Source organism: Pinus tabuliformis, chromosome 5_2 (genome assembly GCF_031772625.1).
Source record: "Pinus tabuliformis cultivar Carrire ecotype Pingquan chromosome 5_2, CPIR1, whole genome shotgun sequence".
Classification (NCBI taxonomy): Eukaryota; Viridiplantae; Streptophyta; class Pinopsida; order Pinales; family Pinaceae; genus Pinus; species Pinus tabuliformis.
The window spans coordinates 401,634,723-401,649,564 of NC_142306.1; the positions used below are offsets into that span (position 1 = coordinate 401,634,723).

The 14,842-nt window shown below is 38.0% G+C and overlaps 1 protein-coding gene across 1 annotated transcript; it reads left to right on the forward strand.

The window, feature by feature from the left end:
• The first annotated feature begins 5,234 nt into the window (after positions 1-5,234).
• Positions 5,235-14,241, forward strand: LOC149159213 (polyadenylate-binding protein 2-like). The gene is made up of 4 exons (XM_089434232.1): positions 5,235-5,473; positions 10,882-11,337; positions 11,419-11,479; positions 14,020-14,241. The coding sequence occupies exons 1-4, from the start codon at positions 5,235-5,237 to the stop codon at positions 14,239-14,241; spliced, it is 978 nt and encodes a 325-aa protein (XP_089290358.1).
• The last annotated feature ends 601 nt before the right edge of the window (positions 14,242-14,842 follow it).

A 14,842-nucleotide genomic window follows, 5' to 3' on the forward strand; every position in this document is an offset into this window, starting at 1 on the left:
CTTGAGGCAGCCTCATTTGGCACTTTTTGACCAGTCTTGGGAGGTTTGATTTTTGACAGGGAAAATGAAATCCAAATTGACAAATTCTGGTTGGGCTGGAAATTAGACTCAAATACCTTTCCAACGAGCTATCCTTCACCTGATTCTGACACCGGGAAGGCCTCCAAAAACCTCCTGCAAAAGCGCAACCCGTTGAGCCTGGCGCACGACACGTTGAGGGCACGCGACCCGTCAGGGCACTTCCAGCAGTGTAAAAATTACACAGGCGTGACCCGTTGAGGGCGAGCGACCCGTTGGCCAGTGTGCGCGACCCATCAGTGTTTCCTCCACAGAAAATTACCAGCAAGCTGCCAAGGAACCACAAATTGCCAAATTTTGCAAGGTAGGCCCTCCATCATAAAAAATTATTGCTTGCTACAGTTCAAGAAGGTCATGATTGTATTTTTAAAAGTCTCCTTTTGCAAGTGAAAGTCTCCATTGTGCTTTTGGTTTGAAGTTGTCAAATTGCTAGGGTTTTATATGCTGTTTGGAGGTATCCCATTGTTCTCATTTTTCTTCCATCTCTCATTTCATATTCCTTATCATTTTATGTAAATTTCCCTTCCAAATATGTGAAAAGCCCTAAACCCTACCCCTTTTCCCTAAAAAATGAAGAATCAAGCCCTAACCCTACCTCTCATTATACCCATGTAAACAATGTATATAATTATGCATATGCAATGATTTTTGCAATGTTTTTTCCCTTGAATCCCTGTTTTATATATTTATTCCCATTTTCCCTTTAAAAGTGTCCCTCCCCTAACATTTCCCTCGTGCTCCTTGTCCCCTTAAAACAACATTTTAATCAGCAGTTTTCAAAGGAGAAACAGCAGTACATTTCAACCACTTTGCTCTTGAAACCATGTCAGAAACCGAAACCGACTATGAGCAAAGTGATGACCGTGAGTCAACACCAGAAGTTGAGCCTGCTCTGGAACATGAAAAACCACTATTGGGCTCGAATGCATGTGTGCAAAGCAAAGATGAAAATGTTCCAAAGGCGGTTGGCCAAGGCACAAAAAAGGAGAAAGAGGCGCGATCCCCTCCATATCTTGGCCGAGGCTTCACTGAAGGACCAAGGCACTAAATAGCCCAGCCACAGCACAAATCCCAAGAAATTTTGAACATTTTGGGTCAATTTTGATTTTTCAGGCAATTTACAGGTTTTGTCCATTAACGGGTCTCACCCCCCGCGCGACCCTTCATCCTGGCAACTCCATTTTGCAAAAACTCAGCATTTCCAGATTTTTCATGAGAAGTTACATATGCTCATCAATGGACTTGAGATTTTATGAAGTTTTGGGCCTCCAGAAAGTCAAAAAAGGAGCAAAAAATGACTTTCTGCCACATTTTTGAGACACAGAAAGCAGTCTTGGGAGATTGCAATTTTGGAGGGGAACATGACCACCAAATTCAGAAATTCCAGTTGGGTTGGAAAGTAGACTCACAGACCTTTCGAACAAGCCTACTCTTGCTCAATTTGGACACCTGGAAGTGCCCCAAAAGTGGTCCCAAAGGCGCGCGACTTGTCAGGGAGAGGCACGCGACCCGTCAGGCAAATTTCTCCAAATTTCAGTGTACAGCTCAGAAAAAACGCAGTTTGACCCTGTTTGACTTTTTGGGGTGGATTATTATCCTCTTTGATGTAATTAATGTACTTTTTTGACACTTTTACACTTATGTACCTCTTCTAGAAGATTCATTCATGAGATAGGTGAAAATTAAATGAATGAATTGGTTTCCTAGCTTACAGAGGCAAGTTGTTTTGACTGCCTAGATTTTAGTGCTCAGTTTAGAATTAGTTGAAACAGCTCCTAGAAGGATGAGCTCGACCCCTAGAGGCAAGGGAAGAGGTTGGCTTGCCTATATTATGATTTTTCTTAGTCATTTTCAGGGGTTGGAAGGTTGGACTCTTGAGGGAGAAGCTATCATTGTATTATTCATTGTATCTCTGCAATTTTTGGCTAACGAAGACCAGGGTTTTGCAGTCTTTTTTGGGATTCTTGTGGTTACATGTATTGATGGTGTGTTTCTCTATGTACCTGTAAGTGTGTTATGTGAATCATTTCCTTTCTTTTCCTTCTGCACATTAAGCAAACGAAGTGTTAAAGTAAGAATTCATGACTGTCATGCTCTGCTTTTAAGTTTGTTTAATCTCAATGCTTTCTGTTGTTTAAGGAGAATTCAAAGTTATTGTTTTCTCTCCTTAGCTCCTCACCTGTCATTCCTGACCATCCACCTCAATCAAATGCATCAATATTGTCTCCTACCTCGCCCCAAAGAACCCCCTGCAGAAACTGTGTCCAATCCCCGCACCCAAAATTTCCATCCCCTCAATTTGCCACCAAAAACCCTAAAAACCCCAAATCAACCTTTTTGATCAGTTTACTAGCCTAAAATCAGTGTTACCCTATTGGTCATCTCATCCATTGAAGATTTCACCGAGATAGACCGGAGAGAGCCCTCTCCAGCCCCGTAGGGCTAGCTATGAGGCTAAGTGGTTTGATATTGCCTTGAGGTTTACCTTTCTCAGCCTGAGGTGAAATTTCAAGCTCTAACAGGTTTCACTACCGTTTGACCGTGGGAAATGACCACCCTGGACTAGTTAGAGTACCAAGAGGTGAGACACCCACCAGATCATGGTGACTATTTGAATAAGTACAATCGATTACAAGGGCTAACCAAAGTTGTGGTACACATTTATGATGATGCTCATGTAGGTCAAGGGTATTGAGTTAGATAAAGGTGTTATCGATGAGATTTACCTTTGTTTTAGAAAGATCATGTACATAGAAAACATTTGGATAATCATTATGAATACCTACCATGTTAAGAGGGAGTGTTGAAGAATGCAATTATAGTCAATATTCATAATCCTTGATGTATTTATAATATTATGTACAAACACGAAAGAAAATGATATTTTAAAACAAAAGAAGGAAAATTAAAAGAAAGGAAATCAACGAGAAAACCTAAAATTAAGATCTTTGATAGTCCATACTATGGTAAATAACATATTTACTATCAGTTATTACTCGTCATAATTTAAGCAAGTATTTTCATAAAATATGTAATAGGAACAAAAAGTAAATAAATGTACTTACGAAGAGTCACTCGCCGCCATTATTTACGTGATCTTCAACACTTTAACAAATATGAGAATGTGAAAACTTACTAGAATCTAATTTACAAAGATATATGATTTTATTTAAGAAACTTGTATATATTGGGTATTAAATACACTCAAACCTTTTCATTTTACAAAAGGACTTATCACACACATATCTCTATCTCTCACACATTGTGATAAATACATTTTAATTTCATGGTTATTAGTTGAATTTCTGAAGTGTGATTGTTTGATGAAGATAAAAGAAATATAATATATATTCACAAGTAATTACCACGATTCATAAATAAAGTAGTTGTATCAATCGCACTGAAAGATGAACAAGAGATCAAGCTGAGCAAAACAAATTGCCAAAATATTTTGCAAAAATAATTACAAATTGCATGGATTTCTGAAGATCATTGTGAGTGATAGGGATACCAATTTTAAAGGAAATTTTTCTAAAGATTTTTTCAAACAAATGAGGACATCCCTCAACATGAGGTTAGCATACCACCCCAAACATGTGACCAATATGAAATTGTCGATAGATGTTTGGAAGCATATCTCTGTCATTTTGTAAGAGATTAACAAAAAAATGGTTTGAATAGTTACATCTAACACCATGGTGGTAGAATTCCACTTATCACGTTTCAATAAAACTAATGTCATTTCAATCTCTCTATGATTATACACCCCCTAAATGGAAAGAGTTAACCATAAATAATATAAAAATTCCAACAATAAAGAATCTATTTGAGGATAACTAAAAGGTTGCTCGAACACTAAAGGAAAACTTAAATATTGCAAGAAACCGCACGAAGTAGCAAGATGACCAATGTAGTTTAGAAATAAAATTTAAGTAGATTGGGTGTATGTGAAGTTTCAAACCTTACAAACAATTATCGTTAAAAATATATGGGAAAAACAAGTTAGGCCCCGAGTTCTATGGTCCATATCAATTTGTGAAGAAACTCACTCAAGTTGTGAAGAAAATTGATTATGTTCTTAAGTAATTAAAAAATACCTCAACAAGTCGAAGGGCCTAATGGAAGGTGTTTCTCAGGAGACAAAGGATTTTTGTTAACATCCCTCATTACCTATGCTTTGAGCATAAAATATTTCTCTTGAAAGCAATGTAATCTTATATCTATATATATATATATATATATATATAATAATTTTAATTATATATTAATTATGTAGAGAGGCACCACTAAACATAATGACCTTTGGTGAAAAGGCGCTTAAGACTATTTATGCTAGAGCTTTCATCGTAAAAGAATATTGATCTAGAAATTATTATTCAATTTGTATAAACACATTTAATTTTATTAATTTTGATTTAACATGATAATCGTTAATTAACTAGATTTCAATAAAAATATATAAATCTGAAATAAATTTTAACCATTATTATTAATAAAAAGTAAAACTAAAGTAATGTTAGAAAAATTTTAGAAAAAAACCAAAATTTTAATTTTAATTAATAAAATTATTAATAAATAACAATAAAATCACTAACATTGCATTACACTTTTTATTAAATATATATTTTATCTCTTAAATAACGTATTTATTTAATTAATTTAATTATTCTCTTTATGTGTTATTCAATTAATATAATTATACTCTTTAATCACTAATATATTTATTACTTATTAATATATTTATTTAATTACTCGAGCATTCACGGTTATGAAAAAACTAAGAAACGTCACACCATGTTTCACGGCAATTAAGAAATGTAAAACCATGTTTCTCTTGAATGTTGTGAAAAATACGGCGCCGACCCATGAAGAGAAAACCTAAAACATATTTATAGAAGAATTGGTGCGGCACTCTCACCATTATACCTTTCCATATTGAATCGAAGTGGAATGTTCAGCGTTGAAGTCTATTTTCAGCGTGGAAAATCGATATAATCTTCGCTTGTTGTACAGAAATAAGCGGTTTTGATTTTGCGATCTACACCTGCTGTGGTTTCGATTATTTCGGTTGAATTGGGTTTGGATTTTTATTTCCGTTGAGTTGGCGTTAGGAAGTTGTGCTTTCTGCTTTTCCAGGGTCAGTGAGTAGAGAGGCGATGGCACAGAATCAAGTCCAAACAGCAGAACACCCTGTTGCACAACATCAACAAGCAGTTGCTAACGGCAACAACAATCGATTACTGCCGAAATCTCTGTATGTGGGGGATTTGGAGCCCAATGTGACCGAGGCCCAGATATATGATCTCTTTGGGCGGATTGGCCCGGTGCTCACTGTTCACATATGCAGAGATGCCACTACCAACGCTTCTCTGGGATACGCTTATGTCAATTATAGGTTCGCTGAAAATGCTAGTGAGGCTTTACGTTTATTGAATTTTGCGCCCCTTAATGGAAACCATATTTGTTGGAACTACTACACACCTTCATGTAGACTCTTAGTTAGAGCATGTGACTGCATGCAAGATTCCTTTTGCATGTTGGAACTACTACACATCTACATGCGGACTTTTAGTTAGAGCATGGGATTGCATGCAAAATTCCTTTTGCATGATTTACTCCTTGATTTGCTCCTTCTTTAACTCCGCAACTGACTAGTTATCTCCGGAACTTGTTGTAGGTGTTGAGTCTTCTCATTGATCACCACTATAGTCATTACCTTGGGATCTTCACCCAGTAATGCTATATCATGAGCATTGTAACATAATTTTCAATTGAATCATTCTTTTCTTCTTTCGATTTTCTTTTAGTGTTTTTGCTCTGCAAAGCTGTGTGTTCAACCTTTACTAGCTAGATTCATCTGTGCAGGTTTTCTAACACATTTACATGGTATCAGAGCCCACAGGTTGCTAGATAAAAGGCGCATCAGTACTTTATTTTGCAAGTATTACAGCTTGGAGATCGAAGATTGACAGAAAAATGGAGTTTCCCAAAGCATCGATCCTAACACCATACAACTATCATGAATGGAAGGATCAAATGGCTCGATACCTTCGTCATAAAGGGTTGTACAGGATTACCATGGCTACAGAAGTGGAACCCACTTCAGCCATAGAGAAATCCAAGTACCTCAACCGTATGGATGAGGCCCACGGATCCATATGCATGTGCATCTCTCCAGAGTTGCAGTTTCATCTATCTGCCTGCAATACTCCCAATGAGATTTGGAAAAAGGTTGAAGAGCTCTACGGGAAACAGGATGAGATGAAAGGACATCTGCTCGAAGTGGAACTGCTATCATTGGATCCACGGAACTATGACAGAATTCAAGACTTCTTCACCAAATATAATGATCTATTGTTGCAACTCAAGGGTTGTGGAATTGACAAATCCAAGGAGGAGAGTCGCCAAGTTCTCTCTATTATGTCAAAGCTCGGACCAGAATACTCCGTCTTTGTGTCTACATTTCATTCAGTAAGGCTCGCAACAGGTAAATCCTACACTATGCCTTCTCTCAAAGAATTTATGGAGTCCCTTATTTTTGAGCAAGATAAACTCATTGGCATGGGGAAAATCAAACCTCCAAAAGCACATGCACTTGCTGTGCATGATGGCAGCGACAATAAAAATCACAGATCTGATTCAAATCAGAAAAATCAGCAGCAAAAAGACAAAGGAAAAGCACATTCCCATCCAAAGAAGGAAGGGTACACCAAGCCCTTCAATGACTCCTCCGGTTCGAGAAATGAGAAAGGGAAGAAAGGAAACAAATGCACCTACTGTCAAAGAGGATTCCATCCAGAATCCTCTTGCATGAAGAAACAAATTGACCAAATGGCAGAAATCCTTCAGAAGCACAACCTTGGGGACCACATCCCTCAGGGCGCCAAGAAGAAAACTGAGGATCCGCCACACGGGAAAGGTAACAATTTTCATGCTTTAGTTGCAATTAATTCTTCTCCTGATGCATGGATTATAGATTTTGGTGCATCACATCATATGGCTGCTGCAAAGGAAGTATATTCCTCTTTGGATGCATGCAAAGGACCTCCCATCCTCATGGGAGATGACTCACCTATTGAGGTCACCGGAAAAGGTAGAGTGGAACTTTTACACGGAAGCTTTGAAGATGTGCTTCATGTTCCAAAACTTTCGGTAAACCTGCTTTCAGTTTATCAGATCACTCATTCCGGCACCGGAAAGAGAGTGGAATTCACTCCAGATGCAGTGAACATATATGATCTACATAGCAATGCCAAAATTGCAACTGGTGAGGTAAACAATGGAGCCAGACTGTATACATTTTCTGAATTTATTGAATCTGAATCCTCCTTATTGCTTACACATGCTGATGATAGTAGTAGGCTTTGGCACGAGAGGTTTGGTCACTTAAATTATAGGTATATGCAGCAGCTAAGCAAGAATGAGATGGTGGAAGGCTTGCCAAATATCAGTTTCTCCAAAGGAGTTTGTGAAGGGTGTGTTCTTGGCAAACATCCCAGAGAAAAGTTTGACACCGGCAAGACTCACAGAGCATCCTCTCCTCTAGATCTGATCCATAGTGATCTCATGGGGCCTTTTCCTCATCCTTCCATCAACAAAGCAAGGTATGTGCTTACATTTATTGATGATTTCTCACGGTATACTTGGGTGTATCTTCTCAGGAACAAATCTGAAGTTTTTGAGCACTTTGAAGATTTCAAAGCACTAGTTGAGACACAGTCAGAGAGAAAGATCAAAGCCCTCCGTACAGAAAATGGGGGGGAATATGTTAACACAGCACTTCAGAAACTTTGCCTTCAGTCCGGCATACAGTTGCAGTATACAGTTCCATACACTCCGCAGCAAAACGGAGTTGCTGAGAGAAAGAATCGATCTCTCAAAGAGATGGCTTCCTGCATGTTGCATGCCAAGTCACTGCCTCATAAGCTTTGGGCCGAAGCACTTAATTATGCTAACTACATCCAGAACAGATCTCCTCATAGGTCTGTTAAGGATCAGACCCCCTTTGAGGCTTGGAGCGGCACTAAACCAGAGGTCACTCACCTCCGTGTTTTCGGCTCTCGAGCATGGGCCTGGATCCCCTCTGAAAAGAGTAAAGCTCTTGATCCACAGAGCATTGAATGCATCTTTGTTGGATACCCTGATGGTGTGAAGGGATATCGACTACTGATTCCCTCTACGGACAAGCTCATCATTGAGCGAAGTGTCAAATTTGAGGAAAGTCTCTCGCATGCACCTCAAGCGCCGCATGCAGACACTTTTTATCTACCTCATGTCCGAGATGATGACTCAGTGCATTAGGATGCAGATACAGATCATGCAAATGCCGAGGAAGAGCATGCAGATACAAAGACAGAGTCTTCAGATACAAATCTAGTGCATGCAAATAATGATCCACATCCAAGCCCAGATCGGGCTTCCAGCAATGAATCATATTCCCCTGTCATAAATCAGAGAACAAGGAGCTTACGTGAGATATATGCACAAGACCAACCAGCTAGAAAATGGTCTTGTGGGGGATAATTCTGATCTGCAGAGGACTAGCTCAGAGTTTATTGAGCCTCCTCTTGTCCTCACTGCCACTGAACCATCGCCCTCCTGGCATTGTCATTTGGTTCAGTCTTCTGATCCACAATCTTATGCTGAGGCTGCTGGGCATCCATCTTGGGAGTCCGCCATGGAGGAGGAGTATAACTCCCTCCTCGAGAACCAGACTTGGGATCTGGTCCCCCTTCCTTCAGGAAGGAAACTTGTCCGATGCAAATGGGTCTACAAGACCAAGAGTGCTGCAGATGGGCAAATCACCAGACGGAAAGCAAGGCTAGTAGCCAAAGGCTTCCAACAAGTGCATGGCATTGATTATGACGAGACCTTTGCTCCAGTAGCAAAGATGGATTCCATACGCCTTACACTTGCCATTGCGGCTGCCCAGCGGTGGGAAGTACATCAGATGGATGTGAAGAATGCCTTTCTTCACGGAGACCTATCTGAGGAGATCTACATGGAGCAGCCACATGGTTTCATTCAGGATTCATCTTTGGTCTGCAGACTGAAGAAATCTCTCTACGGCCTTAAGCAAGCCCCGAGAGCTTGGTACGCGAAGATGGATTCTTTTCTCTTATCACAAAACTTTGAAAGATGTAAGTCTGATCCGAATGTTTACATGCTTAGGACACATGATTCTCTTCTTATCTTAGTTTTGTATGTAGATGATCTCCTAATCACTGGCAGCTCAGCTTCAGCCATTGCTACAGTCAAGAGGGCCTTGCATGATAGGTTCTTGATGACGGACATGGGTCCATTACACTTCTTTCTTGGTCTTGAGATCAGCCAGAATGCCACAGGCATCAAACTCTCTCAGGCTAAGTATGCACGAGATCTCCTCGAGAGATTTCGCATGACTGACTGCAAGCCAGCACCGACTCCTTTTCTGTCTGGGGTCCGCCTTGAGGATGGAGGTGACACTCCATTAGTTGACAGCACTCTCTACCGACAGCTAGTGGGGAGCTTATTGTACCTCACCCACTCCAGACCAGATCTCTCATATGCAGTAGGGGCAGTTTCCAGATACATGCAGGAGCCGCATGAGCTACACTGGAATGCTGCCAAGCGCATCCTCCGATATGTGCAGGGCACCATCACCTTCGGGATTCACTATACAGCAGGCACTGCATTGAATCTCCTTGGCTTCACAGATTCTGATTGGGCGGGAGACAGCATTGATCGTAAGTCCACCTCCGGATATTCACTCAGTCTAGGATCTGGCCCTATCTGTTGGTCGAGCAAGAAGCAAGCTGCTATTGCTCTCTCTTCAGCTGAGGCTGAGTACCGAGGAGTAGTCAACATCACCATTCAGGCTCTGTGGCTACAGCACTTCCTCACTGAGTTGGGCGTCCAGTTCCACCAGCCCATTGTCATCTGGTGTGACAACCAGGGCACTCTAAAATTTTGCAGGGATCCAGTACATCGGCAGCGGACGAAGCACATAGAGATCCATATGCACTACATCAGAGACTTAGTACATGATCGGGTCATTGATTTGCAGTTCTGTCCTTCAGCAGAACAGACTGCAGACATCTTCACCAAGACATTCACTGAGCAGAAGTTTCGCTCTTTGCGTGATCGTCTTGGAGTGAAGGACACGATTGCTTAGCAACTGTATTTTTCTTCCTCTTTTCTTTTGATTACATTGTATTTTGAGGGGGGGTTTTCCCACGAGGTTTTCCCTCTTTTTTAGTACAAGTTGCATTGTATTTTGGGTGACCTTTTGCCTTAGTTGCCAGGGCCCATTTTCTATTTTTCCCCATAGTGGTGTTCAGGGGGGGTGTTGGAACTACTACACACCTACATGTAGACTCTTAGTTAGAGCATGTGACTACATGCAAGATTCCTTTTGCATGTTGGAACTACTACACATCTACATGCGGACTTTTAGTTAGAGCATGGGATTTACTCCTTGATTTGCTCCTTCTTTAACTCCGCAACTGACTAGTTATCTCCGGAACTTGTTGTAGGTGTTGAGTCTTCTCATTGATCACCACTATAGTCATTACCTTGGGATCTTCACCCAGTAATGCTATATCATGAGCATTGTAACATAATTTTCAATTGAATCATTATTTTCTTCTTTCGATTTTCTTTTAGTGTTTTTGCTCTGCAAAGTTGTGTGTTCAACCTTTACTAGCTAGATTCATCTGTGCAGGTTTTCTAACACATTTACAATATTCGAGTAATGTACTCACCCCATGACCCCAGCATCCGTAACTTTGTATCAGCCAAAATTTTTGTAAAGAATCTTGATAGAACAGTAGGCGAAGATGCTTTCTATCGTACTTTCGCTATGTGTGGGCCCATTCTCTCTTCTAATATTGCAACAGATGCATCAGGGCAATCAAAAGGATATGGATTTGTGATTTATGAACATGAAGAGGGAGTGAAAAATGCAATAAAATATTTGCATGGTCAGTTGATCGATGGGGAACGGGTTTATGTTGCTCCATTCATGAAAAAGGAGCAGCGAGAACGAGAAAATGGAAACACCAAGTTCACTGATGTTTTTGTTAAGAATTTATCAGAGTCAATGAATGATGAGGATTTGAGATATTACTTTAGTGTGTACGGACCAATTACAAGTGCCAAAGTGATTAACGATGCCGCAGGTAATTCAAAGTGTTTTGGATTTGTTAATTTTGAGAATGGAGATGATGCCGCAAGCTGCGTTGAGAATTTAAATGGGAAAACAATTGATGGTAAGGAATGGTATGTTGGAAGGGCATTGAAGAAATCTGAATTGAGGAGGCAATATGGATTAAATCTTTATTTAAAATATTTGGATGACAGTATTGATGACAACAAGTTGAAAGAACTATTCTCTATTTATGGCACAATCACTTCATGCAAGGTAACGAGAGACTTTCATGGATACAGTAAAGGTTCATGGTTTGTGGCATTTTCATCTCCTTTACAAGCATCGCAAGCTAAGGTAGAAATGAATGGAAAACTTGTTGCTGGAAAATTTCTTTATGTTGATTTCGCTGAGCCAAAGGAGGAGAGAAGTGAAAAGTTACAGAGTCATTTATTCAAGTCTCACGATCCAATTGGTAGGGAACCTACTATTACTACCACTTTCTCCATGTATAAGCGTCGTCAGACGAAACCATCCAATTAGCATGGCACTAGATTTTAGTCTTGCATCATAGTTATATTTTACTCATTTATTTAATTATCTTTCTTTCCTCTTTCTAGGTGAGTTAGTTATCTTTCATGTAAAAGGAGGTGGGGAAGATAATAACCACTACTCACTACCACACTAGCTGTAACTTGTAAGCACTTCAATCTTTAATAGTTTCTATTTGGAAAAGGAATGAATACTTAATTATTTAATTAGATTTAAATGATGATTACTAAATTGGTTTAGTTACATGTTTACATCATATGATAAGTTAATTGTGCATTGGTATGACACAATTGATCATATTATTTTATATGATTTAGATAATTTGAAATTAGTTGAAGGGCACCCAATGAAGCTATAACATTATTTCTAAGTGGCCATTAACTTCTTAGCAAAGGGCAACAAGAATGATAATAGGGTTTCCACAACTGTATCATTTTCCAACCAAGAAAGCTAAATACTTTCAAGGCATGTGCTAGATAAAAGTTGTGGGAATTAGGGATGATTAGAGATACTTCCACAATGAATAATATTGAAAAAATATGAAATGTAATAATATGAATAGACTTTCTAAAAATATAATTTCTATTAATAAAAGCCATGTAACTATTTAAATTTTGACTTTTTCTAATGATGACATGTTTTGTGTGATGCAAAATGTAATATATATGTTTCCAATACCATTAGATTTTATCACTTAATTAATTTTAATTTTATATTTTTTTATTAATTAAAATCAATACATTTTTTAAATTACAAGGCCTTTTATTTTTTATGCTACATGTTCCATTTCATGACTTAGATATTCTTATCCATTACCAAGATAATCCCCCATAGATTTTGTGAGAAGAAACCAAATTGTAGCTAACGAATAAGATCAAAGCCATAAAGAAATGCCCTCAAAGCTTATTCACATAATAGGTGTTCATGATTCTCCCTAATAGTTCCTCTTGTCTCAATTTATCTCATGCATTTTTACATACCAAGTAGTTTCACTACTCTCTTGTATATTATATGACACATAGAGCTATATAGTGGCATCTTTTTGTTACTTTCATTAGTTTGATCACTTTGCTTCCGTATTAAGGGGCCATTGGAACTAGTGGTATGATTGTCACATTGAATAATGAGGAAAAGCTTGTATTAGAATACCTCAACAAGTGGAAGAGCCTAATGGAAGAAGATGCTTCTTCAGAGAGAGAAGATTTATATTAACAACATCTCTCATTGCCTATGCTTTGAGCATAAAATATTTCTTTTGAGGAAAAGGTAATCTTATGTATAAAAACTAAAATAATTTTAATTATGGTTTGAGCCTAAAATATTTCTTTTTAAGGAAAAATTGATATTATGTATAAAACTAAAATAAATTTAATTGTATATTAACTATATAGAAAGGCTCTAATAGAAGTGAAAAAGCACTTAAGGCTATATTTAAACATGAGCTTTCATGGTAAAACAAAATTCATCCATCAATTATTATTGAATTTGTATAAATATATTTCTATTTATTAAGTTTTCTTTAATAAAATAATGATTAATTAATAAAGTTTCAAAAATATATATAAAAAAGTGAAGAAAATTAGAAAAAAATATTATTAAATAAAAAATAAACAATTTAAAAAAAAATTAATTTAAATTTAAAAAATAAATCACTAGACGTTACCATATATCCTTCATGGTACATCCTTCATTTTATATATATTTTGTCTATTAAATAACATATTTATTTAATTAATATATTTATAGTCTTTAATGTTTAATATATTCAATAATATATTTATTTAATTAGTCAAGTATTCACGGGTATGAAGAAACTAATAAACCTGAAACCATGCTTCTCCCAGTCTGTTTTGAATTGTCAGGATTGATTTTGCTATTCAATCTTATGAAAATTAGGATGCCCACCAATGAAGAGAAAACCTAACAAACCTTGCACCTATTTCGAAAATCCGATCCGCCACATATTTATCCCTCTCCACATGCCTAGTGAAGAAAGACATTCAGGAAAGTCGATGTGATCTTCTCCTTCGGTAGAGAAATAAGCGGTTTTCATTCTCCATCCGCGGATTTTTTACCTACACCAGTCGTGGATGGATTTCTGTTTTTATTTAGGTTTAACTGGTATTTCGGTTGAATTGGGTTTGGACTTTTATTTCGATTGAGTTGGCATTTGGGAAGTTGTGCTTTCTGCTTTTCCAAGTATCAGAGAGCAAAGAGCAATGGCAAAGATTTAAATCCAACCAGCAGAACACCGTGTTTCGCAGCAACACCTAGCAATTGATAATGGCAACAACAACCAATTACTACCTAAATCTTTGTATGTGGGGGATTTGGAGCCCAATGTTACCGCGGACCAGATGTATGATCTCTTTGGGCGGATTGACCCGGTGTTCACTGTTCACATCTGCGGAGATGCCATTACCAACACTCCTCTGGATACGCCTACGTCCATTACAGCTCGGCTGAAAATGCTAGCGAGGCTTTAAGTTTCTTGAATTCTACACCCCTTAATGGAAACCCTATTCGGATAATGTACTCACCCCATGACCCGAGCATCAGCAACTTTGTATTATCTAAAGTATTTGTTAAGAATCTTGATGAGCAACTTTGTATTAGCTAAAATATTCGTTAAGAATCTTGATAAAATAGTAGATGCAATAAAATATTTGAATGGTCAGTTTATCAATGGGGAATGGGTTTATGTTGGTCTGTTCATTAAAAAGGAGCAGCCAGAACGATAAAATAGAAATGCCAAAGTTTAATAATGTTTTTGTTAAGAATTTATCAGTCTCAGTGGGGAACGAGTTTATGTTGGTCCATTCGTGAAAAAGGAGCAGCCAGAACGATAAAATGGAAATGCCAAAGTTTAATAATGTTTTTGTTAAGAATTTATCAGACTCAATGAATGATGAGGAATGATGAGGATTTGAGATATTAGTTTGGTGTGTAAAAGTCTCCATTTGCAAGTGAAAGTCTCCATTGTGCTTTTGGTTTGAAGTTGTCAAATTGCTAGGGTTTTATATGCTGTTTGGAGGTATCCCATTGTTCTCATTTTTCTTCCATCTCCCATTTCATATTCCTTATCAT

What these genes read in the sequence shown, in the direction of transcription:
- LOC149159213 (XM_089434232.1), top strand. Translation starts at nt 5,235, where the DNA reads ATGGCACAGAATCAAGTCCAAACAGCAGAACACCCTGTTGCACAACAT. An exon ending in TACGCTTATGTCAATTATAG is followed by an intron (nt 5,474 to 10,881) that starts GTTCGCTGAAAA and finishes GAATCTTGATAG; the next exon opens with AACAGTAGGCGAAGATGCTT. An exon ending in GCACAATCACTTCATGCAAG is followed by an intron (nt 11,480 to 14,019) that starts GTAACGAGAGAC and finishes CGTGTTTCGCAG; the next exon opens with CAACACCTAGCAATTGATAA.